This window comes from Maniola hyperantus, chromosome 27 (assembly GCF_902806685.2).
Source record: "Maniola hyperantus chromosome 27, iAphHyp1.2, whole genome shotgun sequence".
Taxonomy (NCBI): domain Eukaryota; kingdom Metazoa; phylum Arthropoda; class Insecta; order Lepidoptera; family Nymphalidae; genus Maniola; species Maniola hyperantus.
Genome location: NC_048562.1, coordinates 451,418 through 474,292, shown reverse-complemented (window position 1 = coordinate 474,292; position 22,875 = coordinate 451,418). Strand labels below are relative to the sequence as shown.

The window sequence follows — 22,875 nt, the reverse complement described above, 5'->3', positions numbered from 1 at the left end:
GCAATTTAACCAATGTCTTGTTATAACCAACATCTCGCCACGAGATAAAATGTTATCATTCGATTCACTGGCGTAAAATTTAAATTGCACTCAATTAACTTTGTACATAAAATAAATAGATTCAATAACCGATTATAGGTAACCATTGGGACTTTTCCTCGCCAAAATTTGTATTAAAGAAACCTAGATCCAGATTTAGATTTCGGTGTCGGTGTCGACACGTTCGTCAACCAAATCGCCATTTGTTTAATTTGGTTTCTCAATTAGCATCTCATTTGCATTAGATACACAATATGGTAAATGCATTATAAGATATGTAAGAAAACTCACCTGGTTGTATAACGCATCGATTCGAGGATCGATCGTTACCTGGTAATTTCTCGCCGTTTCTCTAGGGAGTCACTCTCAATCCTGCTCGTTGCTTGAATCGCTGCTGGATGTCGAGGTATCCCCTTTTTCAAGAGCCCTCTCAGGCACCAATAAGCGCGAAACACCAGATCGATTAGCTTACGTAGCCTATCGACATTGTTCGCGCACGTGGGGTCCAACCAAAATGTCCCCACGGTAATATTACGAAATAATAAGAAAATATATATCATGATCACCGTATTATCACATTTATTGCACTTATTGAAAATAATTTTTTTGCAAAGGAAGACGGATTAACGATATAATTTTAGATTCGACGCGCACGCGGCGAAAGTACACAACGCTATGACATCCAAGATGGCAGCGGCTCACTGCCTTGCTGGGTGAGACACTAGCGCCCCTATATCCGGTAAGGTAAACTACATTATTGCATAGGAATATACATGTTTATGGATGAAGCGCGCATATATGCGGTGAGTACATAATTGCTTCTTCATACATAAATGCTGTATGTTTTCCGGAGGCACATCAATAGTAAAATTTTGCATCTTGCTGCTCATTTACATTACGTTATTTTCGTAGTTTTTAGTTATTTTCAATCATTTTGGAAGCAGTTACAAAATGTAATAAAATCATTTCAGAATTTATATAAAACTCGCGTAAATTAATCCGTTTTTGTATATTATGTATTGTACACTAACTATAATAATTTATTTTTATAATATTTTATTTGTTTTTCAAGTGGCAACTAAAAGTAAAAAATAAAAATATTAAAGTGGCAACATTTTAGTTTGAACTGTCATCGTAAGCTGAATGGCTGACGTTCACCTTCACCATTTTTGATTTTCGCAATAAACAAAAGATTTCTCTCCGTGATTTCTATATTTCGTCACGAAATCTATAAAGAAATTCAAGTTCTTGAGGCCGTTGCTGAAGCGGAGGCCTAGGAGCGTCGAGCGTGATGTGAGGGCTCGATACGAGCGCGCGTCCATGTCCGATTCCCAAGAAAAAGGCCAGGGGGCCATGCTAGAACCACGAAGACCTTTCTTCTATCCTGACAGCAGTAGCGACACAGAAGAGTACAGAAGGGACGCAGAAGAGCGTCGCAAACGTCTATCGAAGCGTAACGGACCGAATTTGCGTCGAATTCCGTTAAATATGCCGCCAAAAAATCAAACTCCTAACACGCCTATACCTTCGACTTCCACGCAGGAGCCACCGAAGAACGGACAGAAGAACTTGTTTTGTGATGATAGGATCACTTTGGTGGTGGATAACACAAGATTCGTGGTGGATCCAGCGCAGTTTACTGCCCATCCAAACACCATGCTGGGGAGAATGTTTAGTTCTGGTAAGTTCTTTCCTATTTTTGTTTTTTAGGGTTCCTTACCTCAAAAGGAAAAACATGAACCCTTATAGGGTCACTTTGTTGCCTGTCTGTCCATCGTGTCTGTCAAGAAAACTTATAACCAAGATAACCTAAGCTTGGTAGGTAGGTAGACTTATCTACTTATAGCACATGTAAAGGACTAAATCCGAAAACCTTGAATTTGTGGTTACATAAAAAAATATGTGTTTATGAACAAATAATTAGTATTTTCAATTTTCAAAGTAAGATAACTATATATCAAGTGGGGTATGAAAGGGGATAACCTGTACATTCTAAAACAGATTTTTATTTCTTTTTATGCATAATAGTTTTTGATTCATTGAGCAAAATGTTAAAAAAATACGACTGTAGTTGAGAACCCTCAATGTGGGAGCCTGACTCACACTTGGCTGGTTTTTTTAAAGAGCAACTGTTGAGTTTCTTGCCAGCTCTTCTCAGTAAAAACTAGTAGTGAATGTATAAAATACTGGGAAAACTGTAAGCCAATGAAGGACAGTAACCTTAAGTCAAAGAAACATGTAATGTTTATGACTCATACTCTTAAAAACAAACTAAAACAAACATGTTCATACAATTTTGTAAACAACTCTTGTTTTTCTTAGAACAATTATCAATCACATTCTAAACAATAAACAAAGAATGTGTAATTAACCTAGTTTAGTAAAAACTTATTTATCATCATCATAACTAATTAGGTAGGAACCTGTTTACTGGCAGGTCATAATGAAAAATATGCATTGAGCTATTACAACTGGGGTACGCAGTACATTTATGCCTCTATGACCTGCATGCCACTGAGAGCACGGGTCTCCTTTTAGAGTGAGTAGCGTTTTGGCCATAGTCTACCACGCTGGCCATGTTCGGATTCACACACCTTTGATAACATTATAGAGAACTCTCAGGCATGCAGGTTTCCTTACTATGTTTTCCTTCACCGTGAAAGCAAGTGATATTTAATTACTTAAAACGCACTTAGCTCTGAAAACTTAGAGATGCGTGCCCGGGATGGAACCAGCAACCTCCAATTAGGAGGCGGAGGTCCTAACCACTAGGCTGTCACAACTTTAAAACTGATTCACAAAGTAATAATTAAGATCCCGCTTCATCGAAGCGACAACTCCTTGGCGGGTGGAGCCTAGATAGTGTTGTTTCCATAAATTAACAGATGTTAAAGTACTACGGGCCGGTTGTTTCAAACCATTGGTCTTCGTAAGATACGTTCGTTAAAATTTAACAGACGTAGCTTTAACATCTGTTAATTTAAGTGCGTTGCTTCATTGTACAAAAAACTGTTCGTCATTGTTATTTTGGTTCCGAAACTAACCCTAAAAATTAACTTACTTCTCCATATCCTTTTTTTATTTAATTTTAAGTATATTAAATTATATACATAGTTATTAATATTGCTACTTCGCATTTTAAACACTTTTTCTTTCTTACAAATTCTCTTTCATCTTCAAAAAAACTACCATTAAAAGCATTTAATTAAATTGATTCCATTATAATTTGTAAATAAAATATTCTGTTTGTAAGAACTATGAAGTTACGAACTGATTTGACGATCACCAATGGCGCCAGCACTGGTTAACGTAAACGTAACTTTTTAACGAACGTTAGAGCTAAAAGATGCTGAATCAACGCTTTTTCTTTACTTACGTTCGTTAGCGCCATATTTAAAGGTTACGTGTCCGTCAAAATTTGTTGAAACAACCGGCCCTAAAAATCCCATCTTTTTTTAGGCATAGAGTTCACCCATCCAAACGAAAGAGGAGAGTATGAAGTTGCAGAAGGGATATCAGCAACAGTGTTTCGAGCTATCCTGGAGTACTACCGTGGAGGCACCATCCGTTGTCCGCCTACTGTTTCTGTGCAGGAACTGAGGGAGGCTTGTGACTACCTGCTGGTGCCCTTTGATGCCAACACTGTCAGATGTCAGGTAAATATCCCTAGGGTACATTTTCAAGGTAGTTAACAGTATTCTGATTCTCTGCATGTTTTACACATAGATTCAGATTCAGTATATTAATTTGATTTTTCTGTCATCATTGTTCAAGCATTTGGCGAGGCGCGGTGCAAAGTATTTTTCACTGCCAAACCATTATTGACTTTACAAAAGTTGAAATAACATCGAAAATCAGTTGACACATCCACTAGTCGCCTAGATTAAAGAGGAAAGTAAGAGTGAGAGTGTGTCAATAATAATTGATCTTTGTTATTATTTCAGCGTAAGCAAACTCTTGACAGTAGAACTTGTCAAAAGCTTATTAGTCGAGTTGGTACTTTAGCAAGTTTCTTGGTTTTTTCAGAACCTCCGTGGCTTACTCCACGAGCTATCAAATGAAGGTGCCCGTCGCCAATTCGAGTGCTTCCTGGAGCGTCTGATCCTGCCTCTAATGGTGGAGTCAGCTCGCCGTGGGGATAGAGAGTGTCACGTGGTAGTACTGCTGGATGATGACTCTGTGGAGTGGGATGAGGAGTATCCCCCACAAATGGGTGATGAGTACAGCCAGACTGTACTCTCCACGCCGCTGTACCGCTTCTTCAAGTATATTGAGAACAGGTGAGTGAGCTGGTGTTATCTCCCTCAAGCGCTCTTCCAGTCAGACAGTTATACACCTAGCGGTGTCTGGGTGACCAGTAGAAAGCTACAAAGTATCAAGAAACTTTGCGACCCCCACCACGTTATCATTGTATCTAAACAACGCAGTGCTTGCCGAAAGAATACTTTTGTAGTGGTGCGTTCCCCTTATAGTTAAATAGCGTGACATCTTATAGTTAAATAGCGTGACATATGCCGAAATACAAAAAAGGCCAAAAGGAACCTTTTTAGGTGTTCATGAAGTAATAATAATTAGTATTTTCAATTTTCAATGTAAGACGGATATATCAAGGGGTATCATATGAAAGGGCTTTTGTACATTCTAAAACAGATTTTTATTTATTGCATAATAGTTTTTGTCTTATCATGCAAAATGTTGAAACAATGCGACTGTAATACGGAACCCTCTGTGCGCGAGTCTGACGCGCACTTGGCCGGTTTTTTTACCGTTGGATCATGTTTCATTCAAAATCGATACACATAAAAACCATAATATCAGAAGGTTCTTAAAATTTTTTCAGAGATGTCGCCAAACAAGTGATGAAAGAGCGTGGCCTCAAAAAAATCCGCCTAGGGGTCGAAGGTTACCCGACGTACAAGGAAAAGGTTCGCAAGAGGCCCGGAGGTCGTGCAGAGGTCATATACAACTACGTTCAGAGGCCGTTCATACATATGTCGTGGGAAAAAGAAGAGGCCAAGAGTCGGCATGTGGACTTCCAGTGCTTTAAGTCCAAGTCTGTGACTAATTTGGCTGAAGCCACGGCTGATCCTGTCATTGAGTTGGAGCCTAGTCGAGCCAGGCAAGAGGTTGAGGTAAGGTTTACATCACTAGCCCTATTATAAATGCGAAAGTGTATTTGTTTGTTGTTGTCGAAAAATACGACTTTAATATGGAACCCTCGGTGCGCGAGTCTGACTCGCACTTGGCCGGTTGTTTACGTTGGATCATGTTTCAATCAAAAATCAGTACCCATATTTTAAATGCGAAAATGTGTTTGTTTGTTTGTCCTTCAATCACGTCGCAACGGAGCAACGGATCGACGTGATTTTTTGTATGGGTATAGTTTAAGAATTGGAGAGTCACATAGGATACTTTTTATCCTGGAAAATCAAAGAGTTGCCAGGGGATTTATAAAACCTAAATCCACTCGTATGAAGTCGCGGGCATCAGCAAGTAATATAATCTTTATTATTAGACATTATTTTTATTATTATATTATTATTTTCAATAGACTAAACAGCTTTTGCTGATGCGTGTATATCAGAAGTGCTTTGAGTTTTCCAAATGTTTGTGTAATCTATTCATGAACTGTGGCCCTACCGCGGTTGTTTGACAGCTACAATGTCACGATCGCGATCATCTCTGATTGGTTAATGCTCACTCACTATTGGCCATAATGCATTGTTGCAACAAGAATGGCACAAATTCAGCCAATCAGAACAATTGAGATTGTAATAATGATTGATACAGGTTTTAAACAATCGCCCTACCGGTTAACAGAACTTGACATAATGACATCCTTAGGCAATTTATCCCATATGTGAACAACACCACATCCATATTTTCAATAAAATATCACTCGCTCTAACGGTGAAGAAAAACATCGTGAGAAAACCGACATGCCTGAGAGTTCTTCATAATGTTCTCAAAGGTGTGTGAAGTCTGCCAATCTACACTTGGGCAACGTGGTAGACTATGGCCACAACCCTTCTCATTATGAGAAGAGACCCGTGCTCTGTAGTGAGCCGGCGATGGGTTGATCGTGATGATAATATGTTCTTTGAATCCCCAGGTGCCGGAGGCGGGCGAGGTGGTGGAAGAGGAGCAGTGATCGCTGGCGCCACGCAGGGCTGTCCGGGTTCTGATGGCGCTGTTCTGTTGGTACACTACGTGACAGGGGACTGTGCGTGCTAGGGGACAGTGCGGGGTCACTGTGCGTGCCAGGGGACTGTGTGCGGTAACTGTGCGTGACAGGGGACTGTGCGTGCTAGGGGACAGTGCGGGGTTACTGTGCGTGCCAGGGGACTGTGTGCGGTAACTGTGCGTGCTAGGGGACAGTGTGGGGTTACTGTGCGTGCCAGGGGACTATGTGCGGTAACTGTGCGTGACAGGGGACTGTGTGCGGTAACTGTGCGTGACAGGGGACTGTGCGTGCTAGGGGACAGTGCGGGGTTACTGTGCGTGACAGGGGACTGTGTGCGGTAACTGTGCGTGCCAGGAGACTGTGTGCGGTAACTGTGCGTGACAGGGGACAGTGCGGGGGTTGCTGTATTGAGTTAGTGTGTATTACGCGTAAAATACAATGGACTCTTAGTTTTGATTTTTTTCCAAAATTCCAATATTTAATTTATGTGATCATATGGGCGTGAGATTCGTAAAAATGTGCAAGATTTTTGAAAAAATATTGGAAATTTTAAAATGTAAGTTTATGATATCGCACAGCCACAAAGCCGCGTATATTATAGAAATCGTTAAAATACTGGAAATGCAAGTAACGTGAACATCAACTGCTGCCTAAAAAGGCATGAATAATAACGTCATTGCCATTTCTTCGATGCGTCCGTTGCGGCTGAATCTTGCTGGCTGGCGTTACGTGTATTAATAGTAGTAAAAAATGCATTGTGCGCGGTTCTTGCTGCTTTTGGAGTAATCCCTGGCACTGGTGATTATACTACAGTAGCTGGTAAGAAATATTGTACATCAACCTTTAGAGATTTCGGCTTTGTAGAACGTTGTCTCTGTCACTCATACCTATGTGATATTTGAGTGACAGAGACAACGCTCTACAAAGCCGAAACCTTATTCTAAAAGTCGATGTACATTATTTTCTGCAGCGTACTTTAACAACATTGCTAAATAATTTACCCCACTAGATTATAACATAGGGTTATTCAAGGGGAGGGGGGGGAGGCAATAAATTCTTGAAAGGCCGGCAACGCATTAGATCCTCTGGTGCTGCAAATGTTCATGTGCGGCGGTAATCACTTAACATCAGGTGACCTGCCTGCTTGTTTGCTCGCTAAAGGTTACAGATAGATTGATTATGAATTTGAGGCTGGACAGATACGACGTGCGACGACAACGCGTTGCGCAATAGTTTGAATAATTATATATAGTTCCTTGTGTTACAACTTACAAATACAAGCAGCGTTGCTTTTCCGTCTCGCGTTCTATTTATCCATGTCTTTATATAGCTTTGGCGGCCTGTGTAAACCTCAGTCAAATAGATATTTCCATTCAAGACGATGATGATGATGATAATTCATCATCATCATCGTCAACCGATAGACGTCTTGGACTGGACAGAGGTCTTTTGTAGGGACTTCCACGCGGTGTTCAAGTTCGTGGATGCGGATGCGGATGTCTGAATTGCGAATGTTCCACATTTGCGGATGCGGAAGCGGATGCGAATATCCGTAACACCCTGTTGGGTACCATTGTACACTTTTTGATTGGTCAGTTAGCGAACGAAGATATCAACTAGCAAACACGCGCCACTCTGGCCCCGCCCACTTTCTTTGCAGGACATTACTTATTGCAAATATGAATCCGCATCCGCAAAACCTCCGTATTAATTGATGCGGATGTCTGAATTACTGCGGATGTCCCGCATTTACGGATGCGGATGCGAATATTCGTAACACGCCTGGTTGCGATCATGATAATAGTTTATGTCAGAGGACAACTAAAGAACTTTGAATATTTAATTAGAATGAAAATATTTATTTGACTTTAATGTACTATTCCAATGGTGTTCTTTTATATTATATTGATTAAGTATATTGTATTGGTTTTATTTTTACCCGACTTCTGAAATCACTATTTCCTGTTACCCGTATTCTAACATAATAACCCATCACATTTTCGTTTCTTCCCAATCTGTATTCCGGTAAAGAAAAAGGTTCGCTCCTTTTCTCAGTGAAATTCAATACGGATTTTATTGTATACAGAACATTTCACGAGGAATGTTTAGAAGTAGGTAGATTCTGATCATCATCATGATCAACTCATCGCCGCCGGCTCACAGAGCACGGGTCTCCTCTCAGTGAGAAGGGTATTGGTAGACTTCACACACCTCTGAGAATATTATAAACTCTCAGGCATACAAGTTTCCTTCACCGTTAAAGCAAGTGATATTAAATTAATTAAAACTAACATAACTCGGAAAAGTTAGAGGTGCGTGCCCGGGATCGAACAACCGACCTCCGATTAGAAGGCGGACGTCCTAACCACTAGGCTATCACAGAGAAACTTTCAACTCTTATAAATATTAAGAGGTAGATTCTAATAGGTATAAAATAAGATTAACATATTCATAACCATATTTTGTGTGTAGAATAGGTAGGCCCCTCGCGCGAAGCCGGGGCGGGTCAACTAGTATTTATTTTTTATCTAGAGCAATGCCTATACCTATCTCAGCCCAAAAAAAAAAGATACAGGTGAACAAACAAAATCGAAATTTTGGCTCTTTTTTTTGACAGACTTCCAAAAAAGGACGAGGTTCTCAATTCGTCGGATTTTTTTTTAAATGTTTTATGTATGTTCCCCGATTACTTCAAGGCGCCTGGATCGATTTTGAAAATTCTTTTTTTGTTTGAAAGGCTATACTTCAAAGTTGGTCCCATATAAATTTGGTGAAGATCTGATGAACATCTTCGAAGATAGATACTGGAACTCCTCAACGGATAAGAGTAAATTGCTCGCGATCAGTGTAATAGCTTAGTAAACAGTAGATTTTTAATCACGCATAGCATATTTTAATACCATGGGGTCACTAAAAATTGTGTTTTTTTTTTTTACAAACAAATAAAACCCGACTTCAATACCTAGCCACAAACACTAAAAATTAAAAAATAATTTAATTTATTACCGAATATATTATTTATACAAGAGTTAATATAGTTCCATGATAATATTTTTTGGGGTCGGTGCCAATGAGGTGCCATTGTGGAGTCTCATAAAAATAAGAAGGTAGGTTTTTATTTTTTTTGTAAAAAAATAATTATATCAAGTTAGTTTTGGCATGCTGTTTTTTTAATTCTTGGTGAAAACTATTCTGCAAAAAAAGAAAAACATCAGATCAGAATCGACTAATAAACTATAGGTACCTATTTAAGAAATTCAAACAAACTAGAAATTTAAAATTTTATTCATATTATTAATAATTTATCTACAAAGTTTTTGTATAGAGATTTTCCATAATAATTAAAACAATCAGTATGTCAATGTGTTATACTTATTTTTATTAATGAAATTAAATTGCGGGAAAACAATGTTTTTGGCGACCTGCAAAATTTTCAAAGTCACTTTTCTATTATTTCTATAGTTTGTACAATTTCGAGACTTGACCTCTCGGTGTCTGTTCGTCTGCGTGTTACGTTGGTGATGAAGGGAAGTCCGTGATAGATAGTTCTGTAAAAAAAATAAAGAAAATGACTAATAGGCAACACAGGTGAGCGTATCCCTACCGGGACCCTATTATTTGACAACTAGTCAAATCAGTAACTTTTTATCAAACGTCAGAACGCGCGCTTATTAATATGCGATATTCTATGAAATACTGGCATGTGACGTTACAATCATTTGACGTGCTTTTTTTAGTTTAATCGACAATATAAAAAAGTTATTTAAATATGTAAAAGAAAAAGCTGATTGACTGATCTATCAACGCACAGCTCAAACTACTGGACGGATCGGGCTGAAATTTGTCATGCAGATAGCTATTATGACGTAGACATCCGCTAAGAAAGGATTTTTGAAAATTCAATTCCTAAGGGCCCATTCACACATGGGAGTCCGTTTTACTGGTACGTTTTTAACGGATACGTCATAAATTTATGCTCTGTTCCCACAGGCACCGTATAGCGTTCAACGGATCCGTCATTACTGGATGCGATGTGTGAACAGAAAACTCGCAGTATACCGCCGCTATTCTACAAGGATGGACGCTGTCGTGTTGTATTGGTACTATCGTCGGAGAAGGAAGATTCGACGTTATTGGCAGCATCCACTTATGGCCCAAAGATCTAGAGAGGGTGCTTACAGTTGACTTATGAGTCAGTTACGAGGTGATGAATCGAAATTTTTCAATTACTTTCGTATGTTATTGGGGCCGATTCTCTAGTACACAATCTCTAAACTAAACTAAATTAACAGGTATAAATCTAGTGCTATCCTTTTCCGAAAGCAACATTATGAAAGGGATAGCAATAGATTTAGACGTGCCATTTTAGTTTAGTTTAGAGATTGTGTACAACGGAATTAGCCACAATGTCTACTTTTGATGAACTTCTTAAACTATTGGAAAACACCCCGCACACACCGCCCGCCAAGCACACAGTATCTATCCGTTAAAATTCTACGTATTTCCGTTCCGTCCGTCCAGTATTCGATGACAAAACGGAATGTGATTTTGTTACGGAACGATATTTTTTACTGTATACTGTATACTGTGCCATGTGTGAAGTCGCTCATAACAACTACATACGTATAATATATAATATAATAATAGAAATAAATATAATTTATTTATTTTTTATTTATTTATTATTTTAATTTACTTACACAACATTACTTAATATACACATAACCCACCCCTACACATTTACACTTACTCACACACACACACACACACACACACACACACACACACACACACACACACACACCCATAGATTTCCTTTGCAACAATCTAGGTTCATACGTTTATTTAAATGTAAAACGTTATAGATTAACAACTTTCTACAAAAAATTTATTTATTTATTACTTTTTAGATAACCGAGGGAGAGGGCTGGCTATCCTTAACACAGATCTAAAAATCTAGCTAGGATAGCCAGTTCTTGATCTTGTAACATTCATAATATTAAGCACTAATTGTTCAAGATCAAACCCATGTATGTGTGTAACTATATGATTGAAAAATAAACGTTTTATTTATTATTATTTATTTATATACGCCATCGACGAAAAAAAAAATGTACACGATAAAACGGAACAGTAAAACGGAGACATGTATGAACCGGCCGTAAGGGGGGTAAAATAAACCCTGGTTACCTAATCTGTCTAGGCGGGAACCGGCACGGGTTGGCCGAGGAGCCCTGAGCCCACAGGGGAGCCCTGCGTGCTGGGGGCTTCCTTGCCGGTGCGCTGCTTGTCCGACTTGACCTTGTCTCCGCTCATTATTGCCTTGATGTCTTCCGCGTCGAGGTATTCATCATCATCATCATCATCAACCGATAGACATCCACAGCTGGACATAGGTCTCTTGTAGGGACTTTCACACGCCACGGTCTTGCGCCGCCGCCATCCAGCGGCTTCCTGCGACTCGTTTGATGTCGTCTGTCCACCTAGTGGGGGTCTTCCAACGCTGCGCTTTCCGGTGCGAGGTCGCCATTCTAACACCTTGGGACCCCAACGTCTATCTAGGGTTACCTCTGGGTAACTATTATAAAAAACCCTGGTTACCTAATATGTCTAGGCGGGCACCGGTACGGGTTGGCCGAGGAGCCCTGAGCCCACAGGGGAGCCCTGCGTGCTGGGGGCTTCCTTGCCGGTGCGCTGCTTGTCCGACTTGACCTTGTCTCCGCTCATTATTGCCTTGATGTCTTCCGCGTCCAGAGTTTCATATCTGTACACAAATTATCTGAATACATAAAAGGACTGACTGACTGACTGATCTATCAACGCACAGCTCAAACTGCTGGACGGATCGGACTGAAATTTGGCATGCAGATAGCTATTATGACGTAGGCATCCACTAAGAGATTTTTCAAAATTCAACCCCTAAAGGGGTAAAATAGTGGTTTGAAATTTGTGTAATCCACGCGATTCATCTTGTAAAATTTTTAAAATAAAAATTTGGAAACCCCCGACACAAAAACCTCTAAAAAGTAAAGTTATTATCCACTTGAGTAAACAGAGTAAGTATAAATGTGACGTGCTCACTTGAGTAAGGCATCTGAGAGCGCCTTGTGCTCCTTCGCGTGAGCGCGCAAGATCGCCTTGGCGCGCTCGTAGCTCTCCGACAGGATCTTTTTGATTTCCGCGTCAACCTGCAAACAATGTCACTAAGTCATCACCTACCACCAGGTGAGATTGCAGTCAAGGGCTAGCTTGTATCTGAATTAAAAAAAACCATGAATAGGGTAATGAATTTTTAGGCGTACAAAATATAGGTAGGTACAGTATTGCATGATATGTTAGTATCAGTAATTTTTAGGGTTCCGTTACTTCAAAAGGAAGAAAGGAACCCTTATAGGATCACTTCGTTGTCTGTCAAGAAACCTATAGGGTACTTCCCGTTGACCTAGAATCATGAAATTTGGCAGGTAGGTAGATCTTATAGCTGACATTTGGGGAAAAATCTAAGAACCGTGAATTTGTGGTTACATCACACAAAAAAAATTAAGTTGTGGTCATGAACTAATAAATTAGTATTTTCAATTTGTAAAGTAAGATAACTATACCAAGTGACGTATCATACGAAAGGACTGCAAAATGTTTAAAAAATGCGACTGTAACCAGTCGACGTTAGCCCGACTAGTTTCGAACCCATCCGGAGTCCTTTATCAAGGGGCTCACTTCGCGCACGATAGAAATCACTCACGATAGTATAAACGCTAAAATACGACTGTAGTACGGAACCCTCGGTGCGCGAGTCTAACTCGCACTTGGCCGGTTTTTTAGTTTTTTTTCGCTTAGTATAAAATACCGTATTACCGTGGTTATAGTGAATGACAAAATCTCACCAGTTCGTTGGTATAGGGTCCGAGTTGTTCCGGGTTCGCTCTGGGGGGCTCCATGGTCCGAAGCCCTACTTTCTCCGACATGCCCCACTCGCGTACCATGTGACATGCTATTGACGTGGCTTGCTTGAGGTCCGACGACGCGCCTGGAAATTATCATCATCACAGTCCATGGCTGGACTAAAGGCCTCTACGGGAGAGCTTGCCGTGACCACTACGCTGGGCAGACGGGTTGGTGTCACAAACGGGTTGCTGTCCCAAACGGGCTGGTGTCACACGGGTTGCTGTCACAAACGGGCTGTTGTCACACGGGTTGTGTCACAAACGGGTTGGTGTCACAAACAGGTTGGTGTAACAAAGTATCAAATGCGATAAAGAAGCTAACCATGACCAACCAAGGTACTAGAGGATGCCCGCGACTTCTTCTGCGTGGATTTAGGTTTTTTAAAATCCCGTGGGAACGTGGGAAAAGTAGCCTATGTCCTTCCCCAGGATGAAAGCTATCTCTGTACCAGATTTCATCAAAACCGGTTGACATCCGTTCAACCGTGAAAGGCTAGACAGACAGACACACTTTCGCATTTATAATCTTAGTATGGATGAGCTCGGTGGCTATAATTTACAGCCGCACCCAGAGTCGCTAATCGTTACTTCAGATTAGAGTTAAAACGAGACAGACTTATGTGAGAGATATAGCTCTGTCTCGTTTTAACTAAACTTAAGTAACGATTAAGCGACTTTGAGTGCGGCAGTTTGTGTTGGACTGAGTCAGCGAATCACCCCGCAGTGTTCATTAGTGAGCCAACGAGGGGTTGATGACGATGATTCCTATCACTGCACAGAACATCATCATCATCAACCAATACACGTCCACAGGTGGACATAAGTCTTTTGAACGGACTTCCACACGCCACGGTGTTGCGCCGCCGCCATCCAGCGGCTCCCTACGACTCGTCCGTCCACCTAGTGGGGGGTCTTCCAACACTGCGTCTTCCGGTGCGAGGTCGCCATTCCAGCACCAGTACAGAACATACCGGAAGTAATCTTTTCAGGTCCAAAGACAAGTTCCTCGGCCGCCCGACCCCCCATCATGGTGTCCATCATGGCCAGTAGCTGTTGCTTCGTCACGTGGTATCTACCAAACAAAAGGAAACATTTAACTACTACCATCTCTATCCACCGAGAGAAGTTAGTATAGCGCTCTCTCTGTTACGTAATCTTCTTTAAAATTCAAAGTCCTGACTGACTGACATATATATCAACTCACAGCCTAAACTGCTGGTCCTAGAGACATGAAATTTGGAGGGTGTGTTCTTTTTAAAGAGTAGGTATCCACTAAGAAAGGATTTTTCGAAATTCCACCCCTAAGGGGGGTAAATGGGGGATGAAAATTTGTATGAAAGTTTATCATTTTTAAAGTTACATCGATGAAAAATAGTATTTAAGCTATCGGTTAAAAATAAAAAATAAGTATTTCACGATTTTCGAAAATTCTACTACCAAGGGTGCTAAATAGGGGATGAAAGTTTGTATGAAAGTCCGTCATTTTTCAAGTTATTTCCATGATATTTGGGTTTTCCGTTACAAATGAAGAAATACGTGTTTCAGGATTTTCGGAAATTCAAACCCCGCCTCGATTTTCTAAATTCCACCTGAGAGAAGCCGAGGCGGGTCAACTAGTCCCATACAAATGATAGAGACAAAAAATCAGTGGGCGTTAACCATTTTGAGACACCACACCAACAATCAAACCAACAAACGAAACTATAATTTCGAATATTTTTAGAAAAAAACAGTCGAATTGTATTTGGAATGTTTTTTGAAGGCATTTTTTACCTTTCCTTGGCAGGTATGTACGCCGTGTGACCGAGCGAGGGACCCCTGGGTATTATTGTGACCTTGTGTAGTGGATGGGAGTCCTGAGAAAAAAAAACAACAACAAATCAACCCGTTGAGGTTTATTTAAATAATGATGTTACTGTTTGTAGATCGACCTTTAGAATGAGATTTCAGCTTTGTAGAGCGTTGTGTCTGTCACACATACCTATGTGACGTTTTGTCGGTCTCAACGACAGAGACAACACTCTATGAAAGCACTATCTCTCTCTCTCTCTAAAGGTCGATGTACAATATTTTCTGCCGCGTACTGTAATTTAACTTTTGTACAAGTACAGTGAAGTATGATGACTAGTATAACATATATTACATTGTTTAGAGTAACAACAACTAGTTATGTGTATAAACGCCAGGTACATTTATAACAAATTTTCAATTTAACTTTTGCACAATATAATAAAATATAAGTACTTAATATCTACTACATTAGTATATTTTATTCATCTGGATGTATTGCCTTCTCTAAGTAACGATTGCTTTTAGGTTAGGATGCGTTTGGAAATGTCAGTGTGGTCCGATAATGGATGTGGATTGATAAACAATGGTGTACTAAAAAGGCCCCCCCCCCCCCTAAACTTTTGTCTAACAATTCTGACCAATAAGGGGTTACCTTAGTATAATAAGCCACGACCGCATGCCCCCCCTCGTGGCAGGCCGTGATGGCGTTGGCTTCATCATCAGGTAATCTGCATCTTCTCGCTGGTCCCATCAGCACCTTGTCCCGGGCTTCCTCCAGGTGGGACATGCTCACTGTTTTTGCGCCTTCTATTGCTGCCCTGGTATTGAAAATGTATACAAGGTATAACCAGAACGCTAGCAAAAACGAAGACAGATGAAAGTACTGGTGATTACTGTTGCGATACCACAAAAAAAACGCAATTAAAAAAAACCTACATTTTGTAAAAGATCACGATATATTGCAAATAAAACATCTGACTGACACTAGAGCTTAACGAACGTTGCGTAAGTAGGCCACTCGGAGTCGATGCCGCGTTGTAGGTGGGGCGTTGACCTGAGTTTGGCACGCTATACATTGATAGTAACTAGCCACGGCAGAAGCACCTCACCAGAAAATTTGTTTTAACTGAAACCTAAATCTGAGCAAAATTAGAGTTCTCTCGATAGAAGTCAGAGTAAGACTCACTTGAGGGCGGCCTGGTTAACCATGCTCTCCAGATCAGCTCCCGTGAAGCCGGTGGTGCCTCTGGCCAAAGCTTCCACGTCCAGGTCGGGGGTGGCAGCCACCCTGGCCACGTACAGCCTCAGGATCTCCAGACGACCTCCGTAGTCCGGAATGGGAACCGAAACCTGGTGACAAACACAATATATCATCATCGTAATCAAATTGGAAATGAGGAGATCCGTAGGAGAATTAGAGTAACCGACATAGCTCAACGGGTTGCGAAGCTGAAGTGGCAATGGGCAGGGCACATAGTTCGAAAAACCGATATACTTTGCAGACCCAAGGTGCTGGAATGGCGACCTCGCACCTGAAGACGCCGCGTTGGAAGACCCCCCCACTAGGTGGACGGACGACTTCAGACGAGTCGCAGGGAGCCGCTGGATTCAGGCGGCGCAAGACCGTGGCGTGTGGAAGTACAAAAGACCTCTGTTTAGCAGTGGACGTCTATCGGTTCATGAGGATGATTTTGATGACTAAACTATCTTTTCATGGTACCAACCTCAACATCGAATCTTCCAGGTCTCAACAGCGCCTGGTCCAGGTCATCTCTGCGGTTGGTGGCTCCCAGCACTATCACACCTTCATTCTGGTGGAAGCCGTCCATTTCTGACAGCAGCTGGTTGATTGTCTGTCCATAAAAAAACCTTTTTAGTATCGTTTTTAGATCCGCATCTATCTGGATCCGTCCAGTGGTTTGAGCTGTGCGTTAATAGATCAGTCAGTCAGTCAATCCTTTTATATATTTAGATTCAGATTTTTTTGGTCTAGATCTAGGCAGCATACCTGATTGGCATACGGATGCAACACACTGTTGGTTCTCTTGGCGCCGACAGAATCTATTTCATCTATGAAGATGACGCACGGAGCACGCTCCTTAGCTGCCTCTGGAATAAATAAATAATTTTATAAAAAGACGTCAAAACGCGCGCTTAGTATGCCAGCTTCATGAAATACTGAAATGTGACGTCACAATCATTTGACGTATTTTTTTAGGGTTCCGTACCTCAAAAGGAAAAACGGAACCCTTATAGGATCAGTTAGTTGTCTGTTTGTCTGTCTGTGTCTGTCGGTCTGTCAAGAAACCTATAGGGTACTTTCCGTTGACCTAGAATCATGAAATTTGGCAGGTAGGTAGGTCTTATAGCAGACATTAGGGGAAAAATCTGAAAAACATGAATTTGTGGTTACATTACACAAAAAAAAATTGTGGTCATGAACTAATAATTAGTATTTTCAATTTTCGAAGTAAGATAACTATATCAAGTGGTGTATCATATGGAAGGTCTTCATTTGTGAATTATCGAGCAAAATGTCGAAAAAATACGACTGTAGTACGGAACCCTCGGTGTGCGAGCCTGACTCGCACTTGGCTAGTTTTTTAAAAGGTATACACCCAAATGACTTTAGAACTTTCCTGAGGCGGAGCGTAGGAGTCGCAGGCTTATTACGGTTTCTAGATAGCCTATTATGTAGAGCACCAATTTTTTTGTAATTAAGAATATTTTGTCTAACAAAAATTATGTTGTTGTAAATATATTGAGAGGCTACTATATATACTACTACTAACGGCTACTATAAATTATGTTGTTGTAAATATATTGAGAGGCTACTATATATACTACTACTAACGGCTACTATAAATTATGTTGTTGTAAATATATTGAGAGGCTACTATATATACTACTACTAACGGCTACTATAAATTATGTTGTTGTAAATATATTGAGAGGCTACTATATATACTACTACTAACGGCTACTATAAATTATGTTGTTGTAAATATATTGAGAGACTACTATATATACTACTACTAACGGCTACTATAAATTATGTTGTTGTAAATATATTGAGAGGCTACTATAATATATACTACTACTAACGGCTACTATAAATTATGTTGTTGTAAATATATTGAGAGGCTACTATATATATTACTACTAACGGCTACTATAAATTATGTTGTTGTAAATATATTGAGAGGCTACTATATATACTACTACTAACGGCTACTATAAATTATGTTGTTGTAAATATATTGAGAGGCTACTATAAATTACCAACTGTAAGTACCTACCTATTTCCTTTTTGTCTTTAATTGCGCGTATTGCCCTTTTTTGTAAAACAAAATATTTTCCAACTAGATTTAGGTTTTTTAAAATCCAGTGGGAACTTTTTAATTTTCCGGGATACAAAGTAGCCTATGTCCTTCCCAGGGATATAAGCTAACTCTGTACCAAATTTCATCAAAATCGGTTGAACGGTTGCCGGTTGGGCCATGAAAAGCTAGCAGACAGACACACTTTCGCATTTATAATATTAGTATGGGTATCTGCCGCTTTATCTCATGTCAAATTCCATAAGACATGATATTCTGAAAATAAGTTGTGTAAAGGCAAGTCTAAATATTGATTGCGGAATGATGATGATGATGATGATGATGATGATGATGCACTCACTGAACAAATCCCTCACTCTGCGGGCGCCCTGCCCCACCAGGATCTCGTCAAACTCGGGCCCCGCAGCATGGAAGAAAGGCACCCTCGCCTCTCCGGCCACCGCTCGCGCCAACAGAGTCTTCCCCGTCCCCGGCGGACCCACCAGCAGCACCCCCTTGGGGAGCTTGCCCCCCAGGGACGAGAACTTCTCCGGGGATTTCAGGAATTCTACCTGTATAGCAAAAAGTAGACAAACAAATATATATTTCGGAGATTAATTTGGATTTAACTTCCACGTGGTCAGTTTTAATGTCCGCTGGTCGTATGGATCTACAATTTGGAATGAGGGTAGGTGATAAGTGACAGATGTCGATGACCACTCACCACGTCCTTCAGCTCCTGCTTGGCCTCGTCAGCGCCCTTGACGTCGTCGAAGGTGACGGAGATGTCTTCAGGGTCCACCTCCACCTGGTTGCCCAGCTGGATCCTGCGCATGTTGATACACATCCACTGATTATACTCTGCTATTGAACATACATTCTCAACTAATTACATTACTATATTTAATGAAAAACCGGTCAAGTGCGTGTCAGGCCCGCGCACCAAGGGTTCCGTTCTGCAGTCGGTTTTTTTTATAATTGATAAATCAAAAACTATATTGCATAAAAAGAAATATGTCGGCAGGGCCGTATTTTAATCGTAAACATATTGCTCATTAAGCATCACGTCATCGTCCCCACCGTTGTTGTGAGGCTATAAAATCAAACACGCTGTGAGTAGTGATGCATTATTCGTCTGGCTCTGGCCAGAGGCGGTTCTCAGTAGACACGGGGTGTCATACTGTAGGTTTTATTATTGTTGTTGTAATCTAATGTGGTTTTAGTTGGTTCAGGTTATAGTACTAGTTGTGGTGTGCTAGGTTAGCTGGTTGGTCTGTGACCGGTATGGGGATGGAGGAGCTGGTGTAGGTAGGGACCTAATTAGGGTTGTCTAGTCAAAGGAGACGTTGATGTCATGACTCAAAAATGAGTTATTGTTGAGGGTACTTTGTGTTGTCTCTTGTAGTGCAAGAATATTGTTAGTGCGCCCACGAAGGCTCAGTTAATCTAACATGCTGTAATCCTGACTTATCCCGTTAATCATCAATTGTCATCATCATCATCATCATCATCATCATCATCATCATCTTTATGAAGGCAACAGGCTTTACCCGACAAATACAAATAAGGTACCATATTTGGACAGTTACCGGAAGACGGTTCCGCTGACGGAGGCCATTAGGCTGACGAATATGGCTAGGAACAGTACTATGGTGAGCAGCTGTTGCACCAACTTGAGGTATTTGGATGCTTTGGTGCCGCGAACGTTGTCTGGATGTGATCCTGTAAGAAAAAGCACTGGTCAAGTGTGGGAAGGGTTCTTTACCAAGAAATAACACTTAAAAAAATTTAGTAGTAGCCATTTTTAAATTTTTATTATTTATTGGTATAGCGACAATAGAAATACATATTCTGAGAAAATTTCAACTCTAACTATTAAGGTTCACAAGATATAGCCCGGTGACAGACAAATGGACGGACAGCGGAGGCTGTTCCATTGGCACCCTTTGGGTATGGAACCATAATTAAAAGCAATAGGGTCTTGGACCATAATGATAAAATGACGTGATTTTCTGTATAGCAGTAGTTTATGGAGCTAGAATTCATTATTAAAGAGGATAATTTAAAAAATCATGACATTTATTCATTTTTAAAATAATTAATTATTAACATCATCATCCTGTACGGAAAGCGACAGTATGCTTACTGACGCGATAAGTGGTCAAAAAAATGAAAAGGGGTATAATTTCCAAACCTGCTAGATACCCCTCAGCGAAGGCAATCTTAATCTTGTCCTTTTGCTGGTTAGTGAGCACCGTGTGCTCGCTGAGCAGTTTCTCCAGTCGTGGAGCCACATCTGGATTCAAATTGGCCTGCTTGTCTGTGGGCTCTGTGACGTTTAGACCTGGAAGCACAGTAATATATACTAATATTATAAATGTGAAAGTGTGGATGTTTGTTACTCAATCACGCAAAAACGGCTGCACGGATTTGGATGAAATTTGGAATGGAGATAGATTATACCCTGGATTAACACATAGGCTACTTTTTATCCCGGAAAATCAAAGAGTTCCCACAGGATTTCTAAAAACCTAATTCCACACGTCGATGAAGTCGCTGGCATTATCTAGTCATTTTATATAGGTATACAGATTATGAGAATGTATAAAGGTAGGTTTATACTGATAGCCCACAATAACAATATATGTATTTCTATAATTACACATTCTATATTACACACATAATTAGTATACTTTATTTACAATGTAATATAGATAACAATTAAGACTGGGAGTGAATAAACAACAAGATCTGGCAGGCGTCCCATTTTATAAGTACAGTTCAATAAAATAGAATTTTCTAGTTATGTAAACAAACAAAAAATTGCAATAGCCTAGTGAGTTAGTGGGTAGAGGGTTTGATTCCAGGTATGCACCTCTAACTTTTCAGACGTATGTACGTTTTAAGCAATTAAATATCACTGTTTTAGATGAAATTTCGAAAAGCATTATCGATTCAACCAGGGACCCGAGAGCTGACAGCTACCTTAGTCAAAGAATTAGTTTGGCCGTCCAAAGGGTGCTGCCAGCATCTTGGGTACAATACCTCGCTGTGGTGGTTTCCATCAGGTTTTAGATTAGATTTAATTTATTTCAGTTTCAATTTAATGTTTTTTTAAACTTTTAATTTAGATTTAAGTTTTTTAAATTATTTTTAAACCTAAAAGCATAAATAAAGAGATTAAATATCACTCGCTTTAATTGTAAAGGAAAACATTGTGAGGAAACCTGCATACCTAAGAATCCATAATGTCTGAGAGTTCTTCTAGGTCAACGGGAAGTACCCTTAGGTATAATTTCCCTTGAGAGGCCTTGGCAGACATGACAGACGGACAACAAAGTGATCCAATGAGGGTTCCTGTTTTCCTTTGAAGATACAGAATCCTAAATAGAACTCTATTATGTAATTGGTTGAATAAACATCATTATAATGTCTCTGCTCAGCTCTACTTGAATGGAAACACACCTTAAGACGCAGATCTTAGTAAGCTTTAATATACTGACCCAGAAACTTACGCAGTCTATTAATAAGGTTAGGGTTCCTCTTCAAATCAGCATGGATACTTCTCTCCGTCTTAAAACCTCGGACTTGTATGTTATAATTAAACTTGTTCTGCTGTATACTCCTCGTCAGGAGCCCCACAAAGTTATCCGTGAAGCTTAATCTGGTGTTTTTGCCGCCAAAATCGACTGTAACAGATGGTGATTCCAGCCAACCATTTTTATTTTTTTCAAACGAATCTGTAGATATGTAGGACACTTTTTTTGCTGATTTTGGGGTAGGTAACTGTCTTATTGCACTTCTAGAAGACCCGGCGAGCGTTACGACGGACCTCACGTCGATGTTACGCATTTCAGCCAAAGCATTCTTATCGAAGTGGCGTAATGATTCTTCCAAACTATCCAGACAAATAGTTGCATCATATGCAGCTGTAGAACCTTCTTTTCCCTTCACATCCTTGTTTCTAGCGTTACTTTGCTTCCTATGTCTGAATAGACTTGAATAACGCGACGATAACTGGCTAAAACTTACTAGAATCTGCAATAACAAAGGTTATAGTGACAAACAAATTTTATCACAGTCCAGCTCTATAAATAGTTGCAATAAACAAATACTCGCCTGGTTTTGAGTGTTTATAGAATTCAGTGAGAACATGTTACATGTAGGTGAAATGATTGTTCTGTTTTCATAGAAAGGAAAGTGCACTCGAAAATTTTGTAGGTGAACTTTTTTCTTACGTCTCTTATGTCAAATCGTAGCATAACATGGCGAAATTTTATCAGTGTTTAGTGATGGACAAATGCAAGTCGCAACAGATTTGAAAACCAATATCGATTAAAAAAATCGATTTTAGTGTTTGTGGGGAACTGTAAGGCCCGTTAGGGACACCTCACAACAGTCTTTTGGTATTTTTAACCGGCGACTTCAAAAAAGGAGGAGGTTCTCAATTCATCGGAATCTTTTTTTAACAAATAGACTAGTGAATTGCTAAAACTAGATGGGTTTTTGCAATTTACTAGTTCAGTCAACAAAATATTCACATTAGCACTGACATCAATTTTGGGGTTGTTCTGTATAAAACACATTTTTAGTTCCA

The 22,875-nt window shown here is 40.1% G+C and overlaps 2 protein-coding genes across 4 annotated transcripts; one reads left to right on the top strand and one right to left on the bottom strand.

Annotated features, from left to right (window-relative positions):
* The first annotated feature begins 1,166 nt into the window (after window positions 1-1,166).
* mri (BTB/POZ domain-containing protein mrityu) lies at window positions 1,167-8,141 on the top strand. 2 transcript variants are annotated; one of them, XR_011238296.1, is made up of 6 exons: window positions 1,167-1,720; window positions 3,499-3,695; window positions 4,066-4,319; window positions 4,880-5,171; window positions 6,152-7,054; window positions 7,133-8,141. XR_011238296.1 is itself a non-coding variant. In XM_034982668.2 (5 exons), exons 1-5 carry the CDS (start codon window positions 1,360-1,362, stop codon window positions 6,188-6,190), a joined length of 1,143 nt encoding a protein of 380 aa, XP_034838559.1. In that variant the 5' UTR covers window positions 1,167-1,359; the 3' UTR covers window positions 6,191-8,141. The 2 variants fall into 2 exon arrangements, 1 of the variants encoding a protein (XP_034838559.1); XM_034982668.2 differs by having other exon boundaries at window positions 6,152-8,141.
* Window positions 8,142-9,492: 1,351 nt separating this feature from the next.
* On the bottom strand, window positions 9,493-22,574 carry YME1L (ATP-dependent zinc metalloprotease YME1L). Of its 2 annotated transcripts, none has more exons than XM_034982659.2 (16): window positions 22,398-22,574; window positions 21,782-22,316; window positions 20,473-20,622; window positions 19,868-20,000; window positions 19,003-19,105; window positions 18,640-18,850; window positions 16,967-17,067; window positions 16,683-16,811; window positions 16,145-16,308; window positions 15,611-15,776; window positions 14,941-15,023; window positions 14,139-14,239; window positions 13,108-13,250; window positions 12,305-12,411; window positions 11,825-11,987; window positions 9,493-9,771 (listed from the first exon to the last, which is right to left on the bottom strand). In XM_034982659.2, exons 1-15 carry the CDS (start codon window positions 22,431-22,433, stop codon window positions 11,834-11,836), a joined length of 2,316 nt encoding a protein of 771 aa, XP_034838550.1. In that variant the 5' UTR covers window positions 22,434-22,574; the 3' UTR covers window positions 9,493-9,771; window positions 11,825-11,833. The 2 variants fall into 2 exon arrangements, with proteins under 2 accessions (XP_034838550.1, XP_034838551.1); XM_034982660.2 differs by having other exon boundaries at window positions 21,794-22,316; window positions 22,398-22,573.
* Window positions 22,575-22,875: the final 301 nt, after the last annotated feature.